We start from the raw sequence: 21,534 nt of genomic DNA, 5'->3' as shown, positions 1-21,534 counted from the left end.
TCAGCTACTGTAGCCTGAAGTGTGGGTACTGGGCCTGCGGACCCAAACATCTGGCAGATCTGGTTGGCTGTTGGGCAGCACCACAGGGCTGCCATCCCCCGGCCCCCCACGGCCCTTCCAGGACAAGCTGCTCTGGTGTGAGGTGGGCAGAGAAGGGTCGTAAACAGTCTCCTTGAGCGCCAGCCACAGAGTGTCCCGCTTCTCATTGAGCTGGCCCCGTTCAGGTACTGTCTGCTCAGCTTCATCCAGGTCCTCTGGGGAGGCACCCACGGAATCCGGCACACGGGCACTGGGCTCAGAGGTGCTTAAGCAGGTCTCATCAGAGACGCTGAGCCCCTCCAGGGTGCTGGCTGAGGAGCAGAGGCAATCAGAGGGCTCCACGACCTGGGGCTTGGGCCTGGGAGGGTGGGTTGGGGCTTCTAGTGAGGCCTGCACCAGCTCAGCCTTCTTCCCTGGGGAGTCCTGCCTGGCCCGGGTTTTGGGGCTGGGTCCAGCTTGCTTGTAGGGAGAGGAAGTCTGCAGGGCCGGGCACTGGCTGAAAACTGCCTGGTGGTCCAGGAACAGCTCCCTTGGGGATGCAGGGCCTGGCGGGGGCCGGGAGCAGTAGGGGCCATCATGCAGCTGTAGATCTTCAGAGAGCACTGAGGGCCGGTGAGACAGCTTGCTGGTGGCTGTACTAGTGTCAAAGCTGGGACTCCGGCGTCGTGCCAGCGGCTGTAGCTCGTACTGCTCTGAGCAGGACCCGGGTACCCCTCCCACCGGCCCCGGTCGTGGTCGACCTGCCTTCTCCCCACCAGGCTCCCCAGTTCCGGAATCCCACGGCAGGTGTGCACAAGGCCAGAGGATCTGCCCACAGTTCTTCTCTGGTCCAAAGAAACAGCAGAGAGATTGGAAGAAGAAGCTGGCGAAGCCGCAGCTGACGCACTTCACCATCATGAGGACGATGCCCAGCTTGCGATAGAGCAGCACCGTGGCAGGCAGCATGAGCACGCCGGCTGCAAACAGGGCTGCGGCCCCCACTGCTGTGGCGCAGCTGGTCTGGCGCAGTGAGAAAGCCACTCGACTCAGGCGGTCAGGGTGAGGGCACAGGTGGTAGGAGATGCAGTAGTTGACAGTGAAGTCCACGGAGAGGCCCACCGAGGCAGAGAGGAAGAGGGCCTCGGCAGTGTTGAGCTGCCACTCGAGCAGAACCAGGAGCCCCACGGTGAGCAGCACGGTGCCTGCCACAGCTGCCACTGAGAACAGGCTAAGTGGAACATTCCAGGTGCCCAGCAGCAGTGTGGCAAAGGCCAGCGCCAGCGCCAGGCCCAGCACCACTGCAGGCTCGGTGCTCAGGCTGTGCTGCAGGCTGTACAGCTCTAGATGGCTGGTGAACCAACCCCGGCGCAGGCCAGGGGGTGCCCTGCCCAACTCTGCTGCCAGCCAGTGGTTGACCTCAGTGTAGAAGTGGTGAGCCTGGCTGTAGTCTGGACTGTAGGGGCAGTTGGTCTGGAACTGCAGGACCAGGGCAGCCAAGCCGCCCTGGGTATTGAAGCGGGGTCCCAGGTCCCGGGGGCCCTCCGGGCCTTGTTCCAGAGCCATCATCCTGAGGCAGTGTAGGAAAAGCTGCGGGGCCCAGGGGAAGCCCGAGTGGCCACAGCAGAGGCCCGGCCCCAGGCGGGCACAGCCGGGGCTCTCCATCCAGCGCTGGAGGGCCTCCACGAAGCACAATGTGGGCCAGCCCTCCGGCTGGGCCCCGAAGAAGCTTTGATTCCGAGCTCCGTGGCAGAGGGCTAGCAGCCAGCGCTGGGCCTCAGGACCGCTGGCTGAGAAGGCAGGGTCGCTCACCAGTGAGCTGTTGCTGCGAGGGTCCAGGGGGTCGCCAGTGTCCACGGGCAGGATGCCCCACACCAAGACCACGGGCATGTGGCCGCCCTCGCCCTGAGGCAGCCGCTCAAACAGAAACTGCTGACGGTACTCGGCGTCGAAGCGCTCGAAGGGGTGGCTGGGCCGGAAGACTTGGCCGCGGGGCGGCGGCAGCGTGGGCAGCCGCAGGCGGGGGCTGACGCCGGCGATGTAGGCGCCCCCAGCCGCCAGCGCGGCGAACCAGCAGATCCAAATGTAGCGGAACTTGATGACCCCGCAGGGCAGGAGGCGCTGGAAGAGCAGGCGCGAGGTGCTGGCGGCGGCCCTCCGGAGGCCGCGGAGCCGTCGGTGGAGTGCCAGTGCCAGTCGCCGGGGCGCGCTGCCGGCCCACGGGCCACGCGCCTGGGACGCACAGCCGCGCGCCAGGTAGCGCTCGTGCAGCACCGCGGAGGAGGGCAGCCAGGCCAGCGTGAGCGCCAGGTGCGCCAGCACAGCCGTTCCCATGTAGAGCGCGAAGCAGCGCACGGCCGGGAGGCGGCTCAGGTAGCTGGCGTAGAAGGCCGCGCCAGTGGTGAGGCCCGAGACCAGCAGCAGGTAGCCAAAGTGGTGCATGGTGCGGCGCACGCGCTGCGCCAGCCCCCCGGAGGGCAGCTGGCTCTTGCTGAGGCGCCAGAGGTCGAAGAAGATGAGGGTGTGGTTAGCGCAGACGCTGCTCAGCAGGACAAGGGCTGCCAGATTGACGAAGGGGAAGTAGGCCATCCGGAAGGCCACTCGGTAGAGAAAAAAGGCAACCAGCAGAGAGCCCAGCACCCCCAGCAGCACCATGAGCGTGAGGAAGAGCGAGCGCAGGTAGAGGGCGATGCTGAGGAAAATGGCGGCCAGGGCCAGCAAGGGGTACACCGTGTCCTGGGCCAGGTAGTGCCTCAGCAGTTCCTGCTTGAGGCCCAGGTCCATGCCGGTGACGGACGTGTAGTTGTCGGAGAGCCCCCAGGGCATAGCGAGGCGGTCCAGGTAGATGCCCATCATGGAGGCACCCTTCAGGGTGGGCAGGAAGAGCAGGCTGTACTTGAGGGAGGGCACCTGGTAGTCTGCAGTCTGGGGACTCAGAAAGTCCCTGTCCAGCAGGAAGTGCAGGAGTTGGTAGACAGCACTGCTCCGGGAGCACTTGGTGGGAACCTGGGTACAGCGTGGGGGCTTGTCCTTTCCGGGTCCCAGACAGGAGGGCACCAGGGCACCACGGTGATAGTAGAGAGCACAGGCCCGCAGCAGGGCCAGTGTTCGCGTTGTATCAGCTTGAGTAATGTCTAGGCAGGAGGAGCGATTGGAGAGCACAGCCACATAGTTGCCCAGGGACCAACTTGGGCAGCACTCGTTGGCTGCTGTACGCTGGCACAGAGCCCCAAAGCTGGGATGGGAGCGGATCTGTAGGGCACACACAGCAGGAGAGAGCTCAGGGGAACTGCTGGGGCCCAGGTTTCCAAGCACTATCCCAGGCTGTCTCACCTCTTTTGAGGCAGCAGAGCAGAGGCAGAGAGGTATCTTGACCTGACTGGTCAGGCCCCTGTTCCAGCAGCTACATCTTGACTCCTTTAAGGAGGAGCCTCAGGACCTTTTGAAAATCCCTGGGCTCTGAGGGTCTGTCTCCCAGCAGCTATGTCTTGGCACTTCTGGAAGCAGCTGACTCTTCGCTTTCCTCTCCCCCACAACCTGGAGCCTCTTAGCAGGGTTGCAATAATTTTCTAAGCAGGGAATGTGCTTTCCTAGCCCAGCCTGGCAACCTTGATTCAACTGTATTTCCTTATGATCAGGTCCCTGGTGTCCCTGGCTCTCCCCACTCCCACCAAGCCCCGGAACTTCCTCAGCTGGCTCACCTGGTCATGTTCCATGCGACACATAGAATGAATGGCGTGCAGGTTCCACAGGCTGCCTGCTGAGGTGGACATGAACACCAGCTGTGCGTAGCTCTTCTCTGCAACACACGGCCCAGAGCTCAGTGCTTTGGCCCCAGATCCTGGACCCACCAAAGGGAAGATGCTTACTCTGGGCCATATGAGGCTCAGATTCTCAGGAGCCTCAAACCTGTGCCTGGCTGCCTGATGCTGGGCCTGCATCCCTCCCCTGTGCCACACCCCCGTCCAGCTTGACCCTTCCTGGCTGGAGCAACTGAGACCTGCCTCATCCTCCCAGCTGTAACCCTACTTCCTTGGTTTGAATGTGACTGGCCAGTCTCCTTCCCCTTCTGTCTGCCCAGATTTGTTCTCCTGGGCCCTCCAGTTCTAGTAGATGGGGAGAGGGAGAACCACCATTAAAGCCAGGAACCGGCCAGGCTGCAGCTTACCAGGGGGGCCACAGAAGAAGCTCTCCTGCCCTCTGTCCTCCAAGGACTCCACCATCCTCCGAGGCCGGACCATCCCCTCTTGGGCACTGCTCCAGGGTGTGGCAGGGCTCAGGGTGGTGTGGGGGTTTGAGCTAAGGTGGAGAAAAAATCTATACCAGGCACTCTCCAGAAGGTGAGGGGCTCAGAAGAGGCCAGATACCATTGCCCAGGGGGTTCCAGCAAGGCCCTCTGACCTGCCTTTTTTTTTTTTTTTTTTTTTTTTTACTTTTTTTTGACTGCACTACATGGCATATGGAATCTTAGTTCCCTGACCAGGGATCAAACCTGTGTCCCCTGCAGTGGAAGTGCAGAGTCCCAACTGCTGGATAGCCAGGGAAGTCCCCTGACCTGTCTTTGGCTCCTCTCTGGAGACCTCGTTCTATTTCCGGTTGCCCCCAAAAGTGGAAAGATGGGAAGCCATTACCTGTTCAGCTCAAAGTCTGGGGAAAGGGAAAGCAGCTTCTTAGGGCCTGTGAGGGCCTGCAGTGCTCTCCAGACCACTAGCTTGCGCCCAATGTCCGTGTCCCGAGGCTCAAAGCCCTGGAGGGAGGAGGGCAGAGAAGATCAGACCAGAAAGAGGGGGAGTTCTTCTTCCTTCTCAGTTCTGCTCCTTTGGGTCCCTGGAGCAGGGAGGGCTGGCCTGCCTGGCTGTATGGTTGGACCCGAGGATCACCTCTGTACCCTTTCTGAGCTCTCACTGGAGAGTCCACTCCCAGCAGGACCACTCCAAAGTTCTGCCCCAGACCGAGCTGAGGTGGTCAGGCATGGGGGCCCCATCCCTCCCTGTGGCCCCTCACCAGTAAGGGCTTGGAGAAATCAGGTAGCTGGCCCCCCAGCAGTCCAGCCAGGGTGCAGAGGAGGATGAAAGCCAGACACAGCAGCAGCACGGCCACTGGGCACTCCGCAATCAGCTGGGAATAGCTGGGAAAGAGGAAGAGATCCCACATGAGTTGGCGTTGGGCATGGTAGCAGGGAATGGGTGAGCTTAGAAGCCACCAAGAAGGGATGGTGGAGCTAAACTGGGCCTGGTCACCCCATGGGTCCAGAGAAGGCCCAGGCCTACCTCTTTGGCATCCGGAAGGCCCGTTCCTGCCTATGGGAGAGAAGAAAAGACACTTGCTTGCTAGAGTCCTCTTGTAAGGTGGGAGGTTGGAGTAGGTAGAGGGTAGAGGAAGTTGGCATCGACCCTTGCAAGCCTCCCCACTCCCGAGTTGCAACCCTTCCTTCCTCTTCCCTCCAGGCTGCCTCCTCCATCAGAGACAGGAGATACTTGGGCTGCCTCCTAGGGAAGGAATCTAGACCTCGGGGAGTTGGCCCCACTTTGAAGCCCTGCCCTACCTTCCAGGGCAGCTGGCCAGCTGCTGGACTCCTCCTTACCTGACGCTGACCACGTGGTGCTGCACAGATGCTGGCTTCCAGGTCCCATCACGCTGTGAGGGGGCTGGCGAAGGGCTGAGGCTGCAGCCATGGGAGCACAGTCCTGCCCGGTCCCCAAGCCCTGGCAGGGAGCTTCCCCCCCGGTACTCCTGCTGTACTCGGGGATAGGTAAAGTGAGCAGGGGCCAAGGGGCTGGACGGGCCCACAGGCTGGAGGGTGGAAGTTGCTGGTGGTGGTCCAGAAGAACTGGAAGGGTCCTCAAGGGGGCAGCTGTGGAGGGAGCAGCTCCTCTCTGGGCTGGCCTCCGGGGCCACAGCCTTGCTCTGGGACCTGGGGGAGGAGGAGGCAGGGAAAATGGGGGTGGGATAGTGGTGGTCCATACCATGCCCCAGCAGTGTTCAGTGAGCTGAGACTGATGGGGCTTGGGTTTTTCTCTTACTGGTTCTGGCAGGAGGCGACGAGGATGGGGGCTCTGGGTCTACACCTCCAGCCTACTTCTTGGGGATCATTGTCTCATTCCCTCATCGGTCTCTGCACCCCCAAACACATATGATCTTAATTTGCACCTTTAAAAACCATACAGGGGAAGTACTTTCCTTCTATAGATTTGAGAACTGAGGTTCAGCGAGCCCTGAAGAGCTGGGCCTTGAGCCCAGCTCTGTCTGCTGCAATCGTCTCTTCATTCTCTTGTCAGACGCTGATTAAGCACCTGCTGCACTTTTGTTCCCACCTTAAAAGCCAGGGAAAGTTTGGCATAAGCAATTATTGCCTTTTTTACCAACCCTAGGATTTCGGGAAGAGGTTTGCTCTGCAAGAGTGTGCACAGTTGGGAAAGGGAGTTAGGACCCCCAAGGGACTTGCCAGGAAGGAGTCAGCAATAGATTCATCTTTCCAAATTACTCATGGGGGCAGTATTCTGTGCATGGACCCAGCCCCACTCCTTGGATGCAGGGGGAGTTGAAGTCCTACCCCAGTGGCAGGATTGCTAGACCTAGGACAGAAGATGGTCACAGAACCAAGTGCCTGAGGGCCATGGGTGATTCCCAGAGGGTTCTGGGCCCACCAGTGAGTCTCCTTCCTTCCATCCTCCTGGCTCACCTGGCCTGCTAGAATTTGCATAGCTCCCATGGAACAGCCAGGTGTCTGCTGATCCAACCCTGGCTTCCAGTCTTGCCTGCTGCACTGCTGAAGGGGCCATGGGCCAGGGTCCTGGCTGTGATGGCAAGTGGACATTGCCCACAGAGGCTGGGTTCTGCCCAGAAATCAAGTAGAGGAACTGAAAAAGAGTAAGCTCCTTCTCTTTCTGCCAGAAACCTGGGTGGCAGACAGTCGAGGGGCAGGGGATAACCCTCGTGCTGAAACTAAAATGAGGGAGCAGTGGAGGTGGGATCCTGGCCCCATCATCCTTTAGCTCTGGGGTCTTGGGAAAGATACACAGTTCTTGGAACATTGACATCCTTGTCTGCTGAGTTGGGGTATGAGAATAAGGTCCCCCCTCTCAAGTTAGTCAGAGAAGGCAATGGCAACCCACTCCAGTACTCCTGCCTGGAAAATCCCATGGACGGACGAGCCTGGAAGGCTGCAGTCCATGGGGTCGCTGAGGGTCGGACATGACTGAGCGACTTCACTTTCACTTTTCACTTTCATGCATTGGAGAAGGAAATGGCAACCCACTCCAGTGTTCTTGCCTGGAGAATCCCAGGGATGGGGGAGCCTGGTGGGCTGCCGTCTATGGGGTCGCACAGAGTCAGACACAACTAAAGTGACTTAGCAGCTTAGCAGCAGCTCAAGTTAATATGGGAATTAACTGAAGTAAGATCTGTGAGGTGCCTGGCATGGAGCCTGGCATGTGGAAGACATTTGCTTTCCTGCCTCTTCACACTCAGTGCTGCAGGAAGTGTGTAGATTAAGAAGTATATTTATATTTACAATTTGAACTCTTTAGGCACTTCAGATAATATGTCTCCATTTGAGAACTTCTCACACCTTAAGTATCTCTCTACATATATAATTATAATTACTTTTCTTTTTTAAATATTTATTTGTTTCTGGTTGTGCTGGGTCTTAGCTGCAGCATGTGGGATCTAGTTCCCTGACCAGGGATAGAATCCAGTCCCCCTACATCAGGGGCATGGAGCCTTAGTCACTGGACCATCAGGGAAGTCCCAGTACTTTTCTTTTTGTTATCAACAGCTGCACTAGAATTTATCTCATGATTTAAACCACTACTTCTTCTTCTTCTTCTTTTTTTTTTTTTTTTACTAACTCTACATTTAGAAAAATAGGAATCTGACTGAAGTTGTTTTCAAGCAAGACCTCAGATGACCCCATAAAGTTAATGATATAGCAACCAGTGTCCTGGCAGATAAATCCCTTGTACATCCATCCCCATGGGCCAAAGGGAAACTGGAAAAATGACCTGGGTTTCATATGTATAAGTGGGGATATCTATTTCTTTAAGATTTTTATTCTGCAGGTCTTTTCTGAGCACTTGCCACATGCTGGGCACTGTGCTTGGTCTGGGTTGGACCCTGAAGGCATGTAGGTGACCCATTTTATTTTGTATACATTTTTGGTTGCACCCTGTGGGGTGTGGAACCTTAGTTCCCAGATCAGGGATTGAACCCATGCCCCCTGCCTTGAAAGGTGGAGTCCTAACCACTGGACCACCAGGGAAGCACAAGGTGACCCATTTTAGTCTTGGTCTCACTCTTTAGAGTAGGGCCTGCTTTCCAGAGTCAGGAGGGTGGGGCAGCCAGGGTGCCTATTTCAGCTGCCTGTGATCTTAAAGCATCACTGAGCTTTGGGCTTGTCTTAGGAGTCAAGTCCCCACTTGGAGTGTCAGTTTCTTTTTCATGAAGGGAAGCCAGCACTCCAGGGGGTAGTGGCTGAGAACTGAAACTCAGTCCTCCTTAACCAGCCTACCAAATCTCATCAGCACCCCCCTTGCTTAGCAGGCTCCTGTTCAAGGGGGATTTCAGTCTCCACCATTGGTTTGCTTCTACTGGGATCTCCATAGCCCAGCCCCATCCCTTTTATCCCTCTCTAGGAACCTAGGATCAGCTGTCTGCCTTGCTTTCCCTGGGGGCTTTCATTCTCACCCTCAGTTCCATGGCTCTGCCTGGGATGAGCAGTTTCCTGGACTGCTTGCCTGGGCACATTGGCCTGTAGGCCAAGTGACTGGGGCAGGTAGGAAGGTCAATGAAAAGGGAAGACAGGTCTGACTCATGGCCATAGAAGTCAGGGCCTGGCTAATAGTGCCCCAGACCCTCACTTGGGAGCCCCATAACAGGCAAATATACAGGAGTATTTACCACGCCCCAAGCCCACAGACATATAGCTATATGAACATCCATGTGATCAGGCAGAATGGTCAGGACAGATGAGGGAGCTCCAGTTCATGCCACTAGGAAAATAAGAAGTAATTTTAAAGATGCAAAGAATGAACTGTTTCAAGTTGCCCTGTTGTCTTTACATTAGTAAATATGTGTGTGTGTGTGTGTGCACGCGCGCACACGCATGCACATGACTGCATGCATGCACTGTCTTATTCATTCTCCAGGGTGCTGCTTAGTTCAGCAGGAATTTTTGTTTCTTGGACCGAAATGAATCCCTTTGCCTGATTTGTCCAGGGTCTCTGGGGAGGGGCAGAGAGGGGCCAGAGGTCTCAGGGAGTTGCTAGAAGACAGCAAATAGTTCCTGTGTTCAAGTATGAGCCCTATGTGCAGGGGAAGTGAGTAGTCCAAGATAAGGCTGATCCTGGGCAAAATATCTGAGGCAGCAAAAGACTCTCCAGCCCCTTCTAGGGATGCTCCTGGCCCCTGCCCTGTCACTATCTCTGCCTTGGCCATCCTTGGCTCTTTGGTTGAGCCATAGTGCCAGGCAGTCCCCTGGTCCAAGGAGCACATTAATCCTGTCTCTCATCCCATCGCAGAAAGTTCTGTGCCTTTCAGTCTGAAAGGTGGCTAAATCTATCCAGGCTGGTTTGACAGTAGAGGGAAGGAAACATTTCTCTCTGCTTGTGGGATCTCTTCTTCACTCTGAGGTACAGGTTATACATTTAACTGGGGCAGTCTGGAGATAATGTGTTCACCTCTGCTTTTGCCCCCAAAGAATGTTTCCTATTTCAGTCCAGGCAGGAGAGAGAGGCAGCGTCATGTCAGGTGAGGGATCCTGGGGGCGGCAGAACAGGCAGGGCACAGAAATTGCGCCATATTGTTACCTGGCTGGGCTGTTCCCTCACACATATGGTGGAGGAAGGGAAAGGAGAGGCACCAAGATCTGGGCCCTCAGCAGGGAGGTGTTCCTTCTGTCTTGCCAGCCTGGTGCTCCTTCAGGGAAGGTACTGACCGTGACCTGAGTCTCAGAGCCTGCCAACCCATCACATCCAAAGAGTGCAGGTGGCTGCCACACGTGGGGGCTCCAGCCCACACGTGCGAAACTGGCCATGCGGGGCGGCAGACTGGAGACTGATGGTGATGGACAAAGACAGACCCTAGTTTGGCGGCCGAGTGTCTGGCCTCTCCCTAGGACATACACCTTGGCGAGTCCATCTACAACACACACGCACCCTCGAGCACATTGACATGCTAGAACCCGGTCTGAGGTTGCTGCAGGCTTGGGGCTTACAGAGAAGACGTGGGGGCAGGGCCTAGAGGGAGGGGTTCTGGAGGCCGGAGGGGCGGGGGGAACTCGGGGTCTTAGAGGTAAGGTAGAAACAGTGGGTGGGGCAGGTCCCGGGGGCAGCGAGGGCGAAGGGGGCTGATATTAGGGGGTATCAGGGAGAATGAAAATCGGCAGAGAGAGGGCGTGGCCAGGGGGCCAGGAGTCTGGAGGCGCCAGAACGGGCTCTGGGAGGGTCTGGGGAATGAATGGGGCGACATATGGCGGCTACTGGGAATATCTGGGGCGCGGGTTCTGGGAAGGACTGAGAGCTGGGTCTGCGGAACAGTCCGCCCCTACCTGTTCGGGGAGCTGCCTTCTGGGGCCAAAAGCTCCCCCTCGGGCCGCTGCTCCCCTTCCGGACCCGGGCCGGGAACCGGATCGCTGCTGCTGCTGCTGCCGCCACCACCGTCCATGCCCGTGGGCGGCGCCGCTGTCCGGGCGCCGGTGCTGAAGCGGCGGCGGCAGCGGCGGCGGCGGCGGCGGCGGCGGGTTCCTGCGCATGCGTCGACGCCAAGCGGGCCGGTCGCTGGGCGGGGCCGAGGAAGAGCTTGGCCAATGGGCGCGCCACTGGGGGGCGAGGACAGAGACTTCCCGCCGCGGCGCTGTAGGAGCTGGGGGCTCCCTGTCTTTAAAATATCCCCCGAACGCTGTTGTGGGGCCCTCTACCCAAGACATGTCTGACAGCTGCTGTTAGGAGTCTGGCCATCTGGCTGTAGTTCGCACACCGGCGTTTCTGCGGGGGATCGGTCTTCCGTGAGGGACCAGGAAAAGCGACCCCAGGCTCCGTGTCGAGAGCCTCATAACTTGTAACGCTGATTCTTCAAGCCCAGAAGAGCAAGCAGCTCCATGCCGGCACTTTACTGCTCAGAATGCTGAGGGGTTGAAAATTTGGGCTACTTTTACTCCCAAATTTCTCTGAGCTTCCCTCAGCGGACCCCCACCACTTCCTTCCCAGTGAGGCTAGGCACTTGTTCAAGTTGGGTCTTTCTTCAAGTTGGTCTGGACCTGAGTCTGTGCTCCTCATATGTGGAGCCTCGATTCTGTTATTCAAGTGCGAGTATGACCCGGAAGAGAGAGAAGCGACTCAGAGAATCCCCAGCTCCTTTTCTTATAACTACCCCACTTCAACCTGGAAATGTAATCATTAGCCACTCCCGAGTTCTTCCCGAGCCACTTCCGAGTTCTTGCTGTCTCCCCCATCAGGGAATGGCTGTAAGAGAGGGGCAGTGTGTTGGGAGGTAGAGAGGCATGGTTGGAGAGCTGTGGTAGCCCTAGAATAGGTAGGGTCCCTATGAGAAGCCTAGGAATTGGGAAGTGGAGAGGCCCCCAAAGGTGGAATTTGAATGGGTAGAAGGGGTTTTACAGCAAGTAGGCTGTCTGTATGTTTGGGAGATGCCTTGGCCGAAGAATAGGGCTGGGAAGAGTCAGAACCCAGTAGTGTCTGGACTATGGGTATCCCTAAACTGTGTGCAAATGCCACTCTACGCAAGATGTAGACCAGTAGGGGATGAGGGTGGGAGAGTCTAGAGGTGTAGAAGTGGTGGCCCTGCCCTGAGTAGCTTAATTTGGTTGGAGAGATAAAAGCTGTCCCATTAGTTGATGCCAACTGGGTAGGGTGTGGTTGGGCCCATGCAATGGTCGATATAAGCTACAGAGAAAGGAGCAATGTACAAAGACAGAGAGGACCTCACTCATCCTAAAGGGCTTTAGGGAAGGCTTCATGTTGATGGTAGAGCTTTGGTTGGCTTGGAAGGAAGGCATTCCTGACCGGGGCTGAGGTGGAGGTGGTAGTGATGGAGAAACTGTGCAAAGTTAAGGAGTCTGGAAAGTTCTATATATTTTCAGGGCATAGTTAGTTCAGGATCCACTGAAGGTGTCTGTGGATCCTTCTAGAAGGAGGCATGCACAGCCCACCGTGTCTGAATGTATGTGATGTGGTAGAGGTGATGAGACCATCCTTGAGACCCTTTAATGGGGGATGGGGCAGAAGTGAAAACAAAAGAGGGGTGACCTTATTCAACCATGTGCTGTGGACACCACTGAACCAAACTACTGAGTATGCCTGACTGGGTACCAATTTTCATAACTAGGAAATTCAGAGACCACTGGGCCCCCTGAGTGTCAGGTTGGATGTGAAGGAAGATTGGCTCTTTTAAGAGTAGAATATGGCCTCTAGGAGGCTGTTTATTAGGAACAGAAGATTCTGGTTCAGGCCCCATGCTAGATCATGCTCCCCATTCTTGGGTCCTGTTTCTTCTGCTTCCTCAGTGATGTGGGCCGGGGGAATGCCCAGGGGGCCCAGGTGGGTGGCCCCTTCCAGGACAGTGCCCTGATCCAGGGTGGGGACATGGAGGGTGAGGGTGCCCAGGGCCAGGGGGGTGCCCAGGGCCAGGGGGGTGCCTGCCTCCATGGCTGTGCCCAGGGCCAGGGGGGTGCCCAGGGCCAGGGGGGTGCCCAGGGCCAGGGGGGTGCCCAGGGCCAGGGGGGTGCCCATGGCCATGGCTGTGCCCCTGTGGAAAATCAGAAGAACAATATTAGAGTCAGAGGTCAGTGCCAGTCTTACCTGAGATCAACTCCTCCTCTCCCTTCCCCTTGTCTCTCTGCTGCTCCTCCTCTAGAGGACTCAGGATTCCTGGGTACTAGTAGGGGCTCATGGTAGAGGTCTGGGAGACAGAAATAGCAAGTGACTGCTCCTAGTTTTAGGCCTTTTGCCTTGAGGAAACCAGAGCACAGAGCAGACACAATGGGAGGAAACCAGATTAACTGGTTTCTATTCCTTGAGCTGAGATATGACTCCCACCCTCTGGACCTCGGTTTATTTTATCTGTGACAAAGAAGCTGAAATATCTCATCTTCTCCCTTCCTTCACTCAAGAACCCATGAAGAGTGATTAGAGGTTTTGCCGTGTTGACTACTTAGAAATGAAGGTAGGGCTGGGGGAGGCTACAGAGGAACTCAGTGAGAACCAGGGGCATGGAAGAGAAAGGAGGTACAGTGAGGAGACATGCAGGAGCCAAGGGGAAGGAGGAGTCAGCTGAAGGGTGGGAGGAGACAAAGGTAAGGATGTGCTTGTTCTCTATGTAGGTAGTACACGTGTGCAGGTAAAGATCTGTACTGCCTCTACATAAAAATAGTTATGTCTATATACATGAGCCTATAAAGGCCTTCTGTGTACACAGGTACATGCCTATGGGTGCATGTGCCTGGCTATGTGTGTACATGTCAATGGGAGTACATGTGAGCCCATACCTGTCCCTGAGCAGGTGCCAGACTCATGAAATCAGGAAGAACAGAGAGTAAAATCAAGGTTTTATTGCTTGAGACAGAAGAGTCCTGGAATGGGTGGTTTAACTTTCTGTCTTGGCTGGAACCACTCCTGAGGCCCCAAGGCCAGAGGAGTTTCTTTGCCTCTTGGCACAGGTCCAGGGAAGAGAGGAGACACAATTTTTCTTCTGGTGCTGGGCACTGGGGGCCTGGGACCCCCCAAGGGAGCAGGCAGTGGAGGGTTATGGCCCTACTCTGTGTGTGTGCATAAGTTGCTTCAGGTGTATCTGACTCTGCGACCTGACTCTTCTCTTGCCAAGAATACTGGAGTGGGTTGCCATGCCCTCCTCCAGGGGATCTTCCTGACCCGGGGATCAAACCATGTCTCTTAAGTCTCCTGCATGGGCAGGCAGATTCTTTACCACTAGCGCCACCTGGGAAGTCCCTAGGGGTTGGATAACTCCCCAGTCTGCTTCTGCTTCCTAGGGCCTGATAATGGCCTATAACCTCTGGGAAAGAGGCAGGCTCCAGGGTTAGGAGTCTTTTCTGTGACAATATTAAGGCAGCTGCTGCCCCATCCAGGCTCAGTGACGCCTGGAAATCGCCACTTCCCACCCTGCTTGCCTCTTCTATGACTATCTTGTGGTGGGGGCATTCCAGGCCTAGGAGTTGGGTCTGCTAGGGGTGGGGGGCTGGGGGAGGGGAAGCAGGGAGGAGGGCAGGCAGAGGCAGGTCATGGGGGCCCTGCAGTGTGGTTGGGATTTGGGAGCAAGCCAGCCATCTGAGAGAGCTGTGGGTAGCCAGGAAAGCAGAGAAGCATGGAACAGGAGGGGAAGCAGCAGGAGAGAGGATGAGCTGCTGAGGCAGGGAGGGGATGTGAGAAAAGAAGAGGGACAGATGGGAAAACTGGGGAGGAGTGGAGAAGGCTGCCGCCAGCAGGAGATGGACTTGTACTGCGATGCTCCTCCCCTCCCCACCCCACCCCCACCCCTGGGGCTGAGGCCTTCCCACTCTACATTTGGGGGATGTCCTTGGCCGCCAGACTGTCTAGGAAGGGGACTGACAGCAGGGAGGGAAAAGGGAGATGGCTGGGGAACTTTCTTACCTGTGGGCCTGTGGGAGAGGAAGGAGAAAAAAAAACAAAGAGCTTTGGTTATTTGGTTCTGCAGTGAGAATCCTGTCATCTTCCTGGTGCTGATTGTGTGCCCACCTTCCACCGCCCTCCACCAACAAGGCTCCTCAGACTTGACCAGTTGCTTGACCATCATTCCTTCGTTCATTCATTCACTCAACACATACGTGTGTGTGTGTGTGTGTGTGTGTGTGTGTGTGTGTGTGTGTGTGTGAATGCAAAGCTCAGTGGTGTCCCTGTTTGCTCAAGAGTTGGCTGAGTTCTCCTGGGTGGGGTGGGGCTGGTTAGAAAATGTGGGTTCTAGTCTTCATTCTATCAGTTGTCTGCCTCCTTGACCTTTTTTTTAAAAATATTTTTTATCTGTCTGCATTAGGTCATAGTTGCAGTGTGTGGACTCTGAGTTGTGGCATGTGGGATCTAGTTCTCTGAACAGGGATCAAACCTTGACTTCCTGCACTGGGAGCACAGAGTCTTAGCCACCTGGCCCACCAGGGAAATCCCTCAACCTTTTTTTTAAAAAAAAATTTAATTTTATTATTGGAGTATAATTGTTTTACAGTGTTGTGTTAATTTCTGCAACACAGAAACTGTACAAAGTGTACCCTCCCAACCTATGTCAAACTCCATGATGCTAAAAGAGGCACCCTGGTTCTTTTATTTCCACCTTCATGTGGGCCCCACATAGCTTCCTCCTCTGCCCTCTCCCCCCAGATTCCACTTTTCTCAGGCTGATCTCTGCTTAGATCCTCAGCTGTTTCTTTGCTCCTGCTTATAACCTTCTGGTTCCAGCTCTCAGACTTTGCTCTTGTCTCCTACCACTTGGAAATCTTTCTTGCTTCACTCTGTGTTACATTCCTGCACGAAGTTCGCTTGGGTTGGACCATCCTGCCTGCCTTGCCTGCCCAGCTTCGGGTCCAGTGGGCTCATTCTTGCCATAACCTATCTGACTGGTCCTGAGTATTTTGTAGTGCTCTGTTGGTGGGAATCACCTACTTGATGAGATTTATATTGAGGGCCATCATGGTCTTTTGTTCCTTTTGAGGGGAGCCAATGGCATAGCTGCTGAGAGCTGAGTTCTGAGCCCCAGATCCTGCCACACCTCCAGGGCCTCACCCTGAGAAAGACCGATAACTTCCCTGGAGCTCACGTGTACAATGGAGGGAGCCCCTGTCTGTTTCATTCCTGAAGTCGAAGACCTAGTGACACGAAGGATGTGTGGGCATGTGTCTTAAACTGTAGAGTGTATTAAAAACACAGGGCTTGTTTTCATTTTGGAACCCTATCACCACACACACACACACACACACACACACGGCTTGCAGTAGATATGACTGACTGATTGCCCCTGACTTCATGACCCTCCCTTCCTTCTTATTCCTTCTTCCACGCTACGACCTCCCACCACAGTACTTACGTGGCTCCATCTTTTTGGAGCAGGCACAGGGAATGACAAAAGGAACACCTATGAGTCAAAGGGTAAAGTTTAGTTTACTGTAATCTAAACCTCAATCTCTCCTTCTTCCTCCCAGGGATGTACACACATAGCCCCTTAAGAGATGAAAGGGATAAACTGCTCCCTCTGGCTTAGCTTGGGACTCCATATGGAGCTGGGCACTGAGTAGGTGCCAGGCATAGGTGTTGAGTGAATGCAGTGGGTTTATCCATCTGGTATGTAGACAGAGACATGAGAACATTATGTATCCCTGAACCATATACCCTTACATGTGACCTCTCGAGATCCACCCCCCGACTCACAATCATGTATGAACTCATTTCTACTTGGGCCAGTTTCAATCATGTTAGTTATTTGTGTAGTGTGCCTGCCATGCGTCAGGCCATGGTATTCAGTCAGTCCCAAGAGACTTTTGTCCCTGTGTGATGTCTGGCATAAAGGCAGCGGGTGTGGCAGGGGGGAAGCTTGGAGATCAGTGCACCCAAAGCTGGGAGGACTGGGTTAGTGGGTGGGTGCTTCTGGGGGATGCAGGGGATCCTAAGACCTTTGCCTCCAAGCCACAAATGAATGGAAACCTTCCCTGATCCAAGCTGCTTGTTCCTGCCTCTTCCCACTAGGAGTGGAAGCTGGCTTGGTGGTCTGAGTCAATTTGTCATCTGCCAACAAGTGTGCTACCACAGGATGGAGCTTCTGGGCTTCTGAGGTGCTCTGGTGCCAAGGCTGGCATTGTCTTGCATGGGGCTGGTGCATAAGTCATAATGGGCAATTCCAGAATGGACCCAGTGCAAATGTAGTATATTCATTTTCTTTTCTGACCCACAACTCAGAATATAATATGTAACATACAGACCAAATGCCTGATATCAGGGTACTCTGGTTGTTGAACATAGAAGCACAAATGTTCACACACCACATACACGCACACATGTCTGTACTACAACAGCCCAAGCCTCTTGCAACACAGGACCCTGGCACCTTTTGAGTCACCTATTTTGTTGGCTTTTACTTGAGCCACAAATGTTGAGCTGAGGTCAGCCTCTGAGCTATGCTATGATCCTTCCTGCCCCCTCCTCCTTCCCCTTAATGAGTGATGAGTCTGGAAGAGATTCGTGGGACTAGTTCTGGAGGAGGAAGTGGTAAAGAAAATGTTAGAGCCAGCCAGGATCTGACTTGGAAGAAAGAGAAAAGACTGGCTTTGGAAAAAAAAACCATCCCATTAAGAAATGGGCAGAGAACTTGACATTTTTTTTTTTTTCCAGAGAAGACAAACAGATGGCCAGCAGGTACATGAAAAGGTGCTCAACATCAGTAATCATCAGGGAAATGGAAGCCAAAACCACAATGAGATATCACCTCACACTCGTTAGAATGGCTATTATCCAAAAAAACAAGAAAGATGTTGGCAAGGATGTGGAGAAAAGGGGATGTAAATTGGTACAGCCACTACTGAAACACTATGAGGTTCCTCAAACAATTAAAAATAGAACTGCCATATGATCCAGTAATTCCACTGTTGGGTATTCATCCAAAGAAAACAAAAACCCTAGCTTGAAAAAATCTATGCACCCTCATATATTCATTGCAGCATTATTTACAACAGCCAAGAGATGAAAACAGTCTAAGTGTCCATCAACAGAGGAATGGATAAATAAAATGTATATTATACACAATGAATATTATTTAGCCATAAGAAAGAATGAAATCTTGCCATTTGTGACAGCATAGATGGATCTTGAGGGCATTATGCTGAATGAAGTAAGTCGGAGAAAGACAAGTACTATATAATCTCACTAACATGTGGGATCTAAAAAAATCCACAAACAAACAAAACTTTGAGCTCATAGAATCAGAGAACAGATTGGTGGTTGCCAGAGGTGGTGAGTAGAGCTTGGGTGGAATGGGTGAAGGGGGTCAAATGGTACAAACTGTTGTACACCTGATATAGATATTGATATCGATAATTATACCTCAATTAAAAAAAAAAAAAGACAGGCCTTAGACTGTCCCTCCCCAGTTCAGACTAAGGTGCTTGAGGGATAGGAGTTGGTGGCTCTGGAAGGGAACTAATACAATCCCTTCGACCTCAGCTAAACCCCTGTGCCTGGCACATTAGAGGCTGTAAATTCAATTCTAACTCAAGTAGAGAGCAGACCCAGGAGTCAGAGCACGGCCGGGCAGGGGGCAGGCACCTAGACACAGCACACAGGCCTACATTGCATTTATGAGAGATACAGACCGACACCCACACACGACACCCACACACGACACAGTGACACAGATACCAGTTCAGTACACAGACACACGTACCCAGAGAGACCATGATCACAAAGGCCTCAACACAAGCTCACAGAGCCCCTCCTGTCCCCTCCCACAGCCCGCAGAGCTGGACCCTTACCTGGGAGTGCAGAACAGGGGGCAATAGGCAATCTAAGGCGCTGGCTGTCCTCAGGAGTATTTGTAAAGGATGGGGCGGGGCTAGCAGGGTCAGGTCCACAGGGAGGATCCCGCAGAGGGTGTGGAGGAATGAACAGGGCTGGGCTAAACTTAAACAGGGCAAAGAGTAGTTGGAAGCAGGGTGGTGTGTGTGTGTGTGTGTGTGTGTGTGTGCGCGTGTGCGTGCGTGCATGCATGCGTGCAGGGTGGGGGGTGGTGTGTGTGTGCGTGCATGCATGCGTGCAGGGTGTGTGTGTGTGTGTGTGTGTATGTGTAGGGTGGGGTGTGTGTGTGTGTGTGTGTGTAAGGAGGCTGGGTGGGAGGGAGCAGGGAAGAACCCAGTACCCCATCAGTCTGGTAACAAGATGCCACAGAACCAAGGTCGGGGGCCCACACCATGGCAAGGCTGTTTAGCACCCAGGGGCCATCTCTGAACACTTACAAAGCTTCTACTGAATGTCAGGCCACAAGGTGCTTCACACTCTTTAGTTAACCCACTGACTCATACAGAACAGTGAGATTATAGCCTGTTCCCATGGGTGGAGGAGGAAACGATGTGCCTTGTGGCGGGGCCTGTGGAACCTTTGCACTGCACAGCAAACCCCAGGCCTGACCTCTCCCATGTGCACCCCAGCTCAGGGAGCTGCCTGGGAGTGGAAACTGAATAAGTCAGGAAAAAAACAAAACAAAGCTTGTGGTTGTCAAAGAGGGGAGGGACACATCAGGGGTGTGGGAGTAACAGATACAAAGTACCATATATAAAATAGATAAGCAACAAAGATAAGCAACTATACTCATCATCTTGTAATAACCTCTAATGGAATATAATCTACGAAAATAATTGTCAATAAACTACATTTCAATTTAAAAAAATGTTTTCAAGCAGGACTAGGGATAAGATTAATCACTTGCCAGGATATTGAAAAAAAAGAAAACCAACACAAAGGCAGGACTTTGGAGATGGAATATCGACAAGCAGGAAGGGGTTTTGCAGTCCAGGCTGTAGCGGGCCAGCTGTCTGTGCTATGTAAGCCTCTGGGGCCTGGGCCCCTTAGCCCGCTGGCCGCTGCTGTGAGCCACACCCCTTGACCTCCCTTAGGCCCTTGCAGACAGACCAGGTGCCCCTGTTACAAGCTCCCCTCTCTCCCTGGGTTTTTTCTTCTCCTGTCTCCTGCTCCACAGGACTGTCTGCTCACCTTTGTATTCCCAGGGACTGGCCTTTAGCAGATCTCCTGGCCCTCAACAGGTGTCCAGTAACAATCTGGTGAATGAAGGCAAGGTTCAAGTGTAATTGTGTGCTGTTTGCTCCGTTGCTTAGTCACGTCCGACTCTTTGCGACCCTTGGATTGTGTAGCCTGTCAGGTTCCTCTGTCCACGGGATTTCCCAGGCAAGGATACTGGAATGGGTTGCTATTTTCTCCTCCTGGGGATCTTCCTGACTCAGGGATGGAACCTTCGTCTCCTGAATTTCCTGCATTGGCGGGTGGATTCTTTACCACTTTCACCTGGGAAGCCACTAAATCAATACAGCTGATAATTTAAAAGCTTAACACATGAGGGGAAAGTATCCACTCTATAGTCCTGGAAGCAATCTTAATGTTCATCAATACACACCCATCACTTGAATCTGTTTTATGTAGTTACTGTTGGGTTATAACCGGTCTTGATTTCTGTGCTTATTTTTCTCTCTCTTCTACAAATTTAAGCTTTTTTTTTTTTCTTCCTAGAGAAAGGAGCAGGAGGATCTCTCCCAGAAAGACAGCTCCTCGGCTGACCTGAGTTCAGGCTGCCTACATTTGGGCTCACTGTGCTGGATGAAACAGGCCCACTGACAGTCCCACCCTCAGGCCAAGGGGCTCGGTCAGGCCCTGTTTCAATCCAGGAGAACAATGATCATGTGAAATCTAGAACACACAGGAGGAAGCAGAGAGGTTAAAGCAGCTGCAGTCTCCAGGTTGGCCTGGAAAAAGCCTGACCTGAACTGCATTAAATTCATTTTTAAAAAGTAACCTAGGACTCCCCTGGTGGTCCAGGGTTAAGTATCCACCTTTCAATGCAGGGGACACGGGTTTGATCCCTGGTCAGGACACTAAGATCTCACATGTCATATTGAAAGGTTCCATATGACCCAAGTATCCAGAGTACTGCAGCTGAGACCTGATGCAGCCAAAAAAATAAAAAAATATTAAAAAAAAGTAAGAAGGGAAAACCTGGGCCTCACTAAAGTTTATACTTGAATGTTCATAGTAACTTTGTTTGGAATAATTAAAATGGCAGGACTTCTCAAACATCCATCAGTACATGAATGAATAAATGGATCATGATACATGAACTCCGTGGAACACCAGAGTAAAAAGGAATGAACTACACAAGAGAACAGGGCGGAACCGCAAAATCACTGCTGGTGAAGAAGATAAGACATAAAAAATCCACACTATATAATTGTCTATAAAATTCTAGAATGGTGTAAAATTCCAGAAAATGTGAACTAAGTGATAATGACGGCAGATCAGTGGTTGCTCAGGGAAAACGCGGTGGGAAGGGGAGGGGCTGGAGGGAGCCATTAGGAAGGGACACAAGGAAAGTTTTGGGTTTCATGGATGTGTTCATTATCTTGATTGTGGTGATGTTTTCATGGTGTAAACTTATTAAACTGTACAATTTGTGCCGTTTCTGGTATATCATTTTGGCTTCCATCAGAGCCGTAAAAACAGAAGCAACATAACCACATCAGAAAACAATTTGAAAAATAGAGAGGCGGAAAACAGTGATTCTCCTTTATTTCCATGGTGGGCAGGCATGGAAAGTATTTTGTGTGTCAGCTTCTTTTAAAATACCAATTATCTCACATCAGGTCTTGGGGATATGTGTTATTATCTTCTCTTTTCTAGATTAGAAAAAGCCAGGATTCAGAGAAGTTAAGACACTTGCCTGAGGTCACCTAGCCAGTGTGTACTTGGTCCCGGTAGGGGACCATCTGAGTCTAGA

At 53.4% G+C, this 21,534-nt stretch overlaps 2 protein-coding genes and 1 long non-coding RNA gene across 3 annotated transcripts; all 3 read right to left on the bottom strand.

Annotated features, from left to right (window-relative positions):
- On the bottom strand, nucleotides 1-12,930 carry DISP2 (dispatched RND transporter family member 2). The gene is made up of 10 exons (XM_055537352.1): nucleotides 12,828-12,930; nucleotides 11,394-11,474; nucleotides 10,562-11,136; nucleotides 5,600-5,929; nucleotides 5,286-5,315; nucleotides 5,020-5,143; nucleotides 4,647-4,762; nucleotides 4,184-4,314; nucleotides 3,717-3,814; nucleotides 1-3,267 (listed from the first exon to the last, which is right to left on the bottom strand). The coding sequence occupies exons 3-10, from the start codon at nucleotides 10,675-10,677 to the stop codon at nucleotides 1-3; spliced, it is 4,212 nt and encodes a 1,403-aa protein (XP_055393327.1). The 5' UTR covers nucleotides 10,678-11,136; nucleotides 11,394-11,474; nucleotides 12,828-12,930.
- Nucleotides 12,295-14,793, bottom strand: PHGR1 (proline, histidine and glycine rich 1). The gene is made up of 4 exons (XM_055539000.1): nucleotides 14,739-14,793; nucleotides 14,634-14,641; nucleotides 12,708-12,774; nucleotides 12,295-12,676 (listed from the first exon to the last, which is right to left on the bottom strand). Exons 1-4 carry the CDS (start codon nucleotides 14,791-14,793, stop codon nucleotides 12,417-12,419), a joined length of 390 nt encoding a protein of 129 aa, XP_055394975.1. The 3' UTR covers nucleotides 12,295-12,416.
- Nucleotides 14,794-16,073: 1,280 nt separating this feature from the next.
- On the bottom strand, nucleotides 16,074-20,041 carry LOC129621220 (uncharacterized). Its single transcript, XR_008699152.1, has 3 exons — nucleotides 19,743-20,041; nucleotides 18,509-18,656; nucleotides 16,074-16,122 (listed from the first exon to the last, which is right to left on the bottom strand). It is a non-coding gene; the product is annotated as an uncharacterized LOC129621220 (long non-coding RNA).
- Between the last annotated feature and the right edge of the window lie 1,493 nt (nucleotides 20,042-21,534).

Source organism: Bubalus kerabau, chromosome 10 (assembly GCF_029407905.1).
Source record: "Bubalus kerabau isolate K-KA32 ecotype Philippines breed swamp buffalo chromosome 10, PCC_UOA_SB_1v2, whole genome shotgun sequence".
Classification (NCBI taxonomy): Eukaryota; Metazoa; Chordata; class Mammalia; order Artiodactyla; family Bovidae; genus Bubalus; species Bubalus kerabau.
This window is presented reverse-complemented; position numbering and strand designations above follow the sequence as displayed.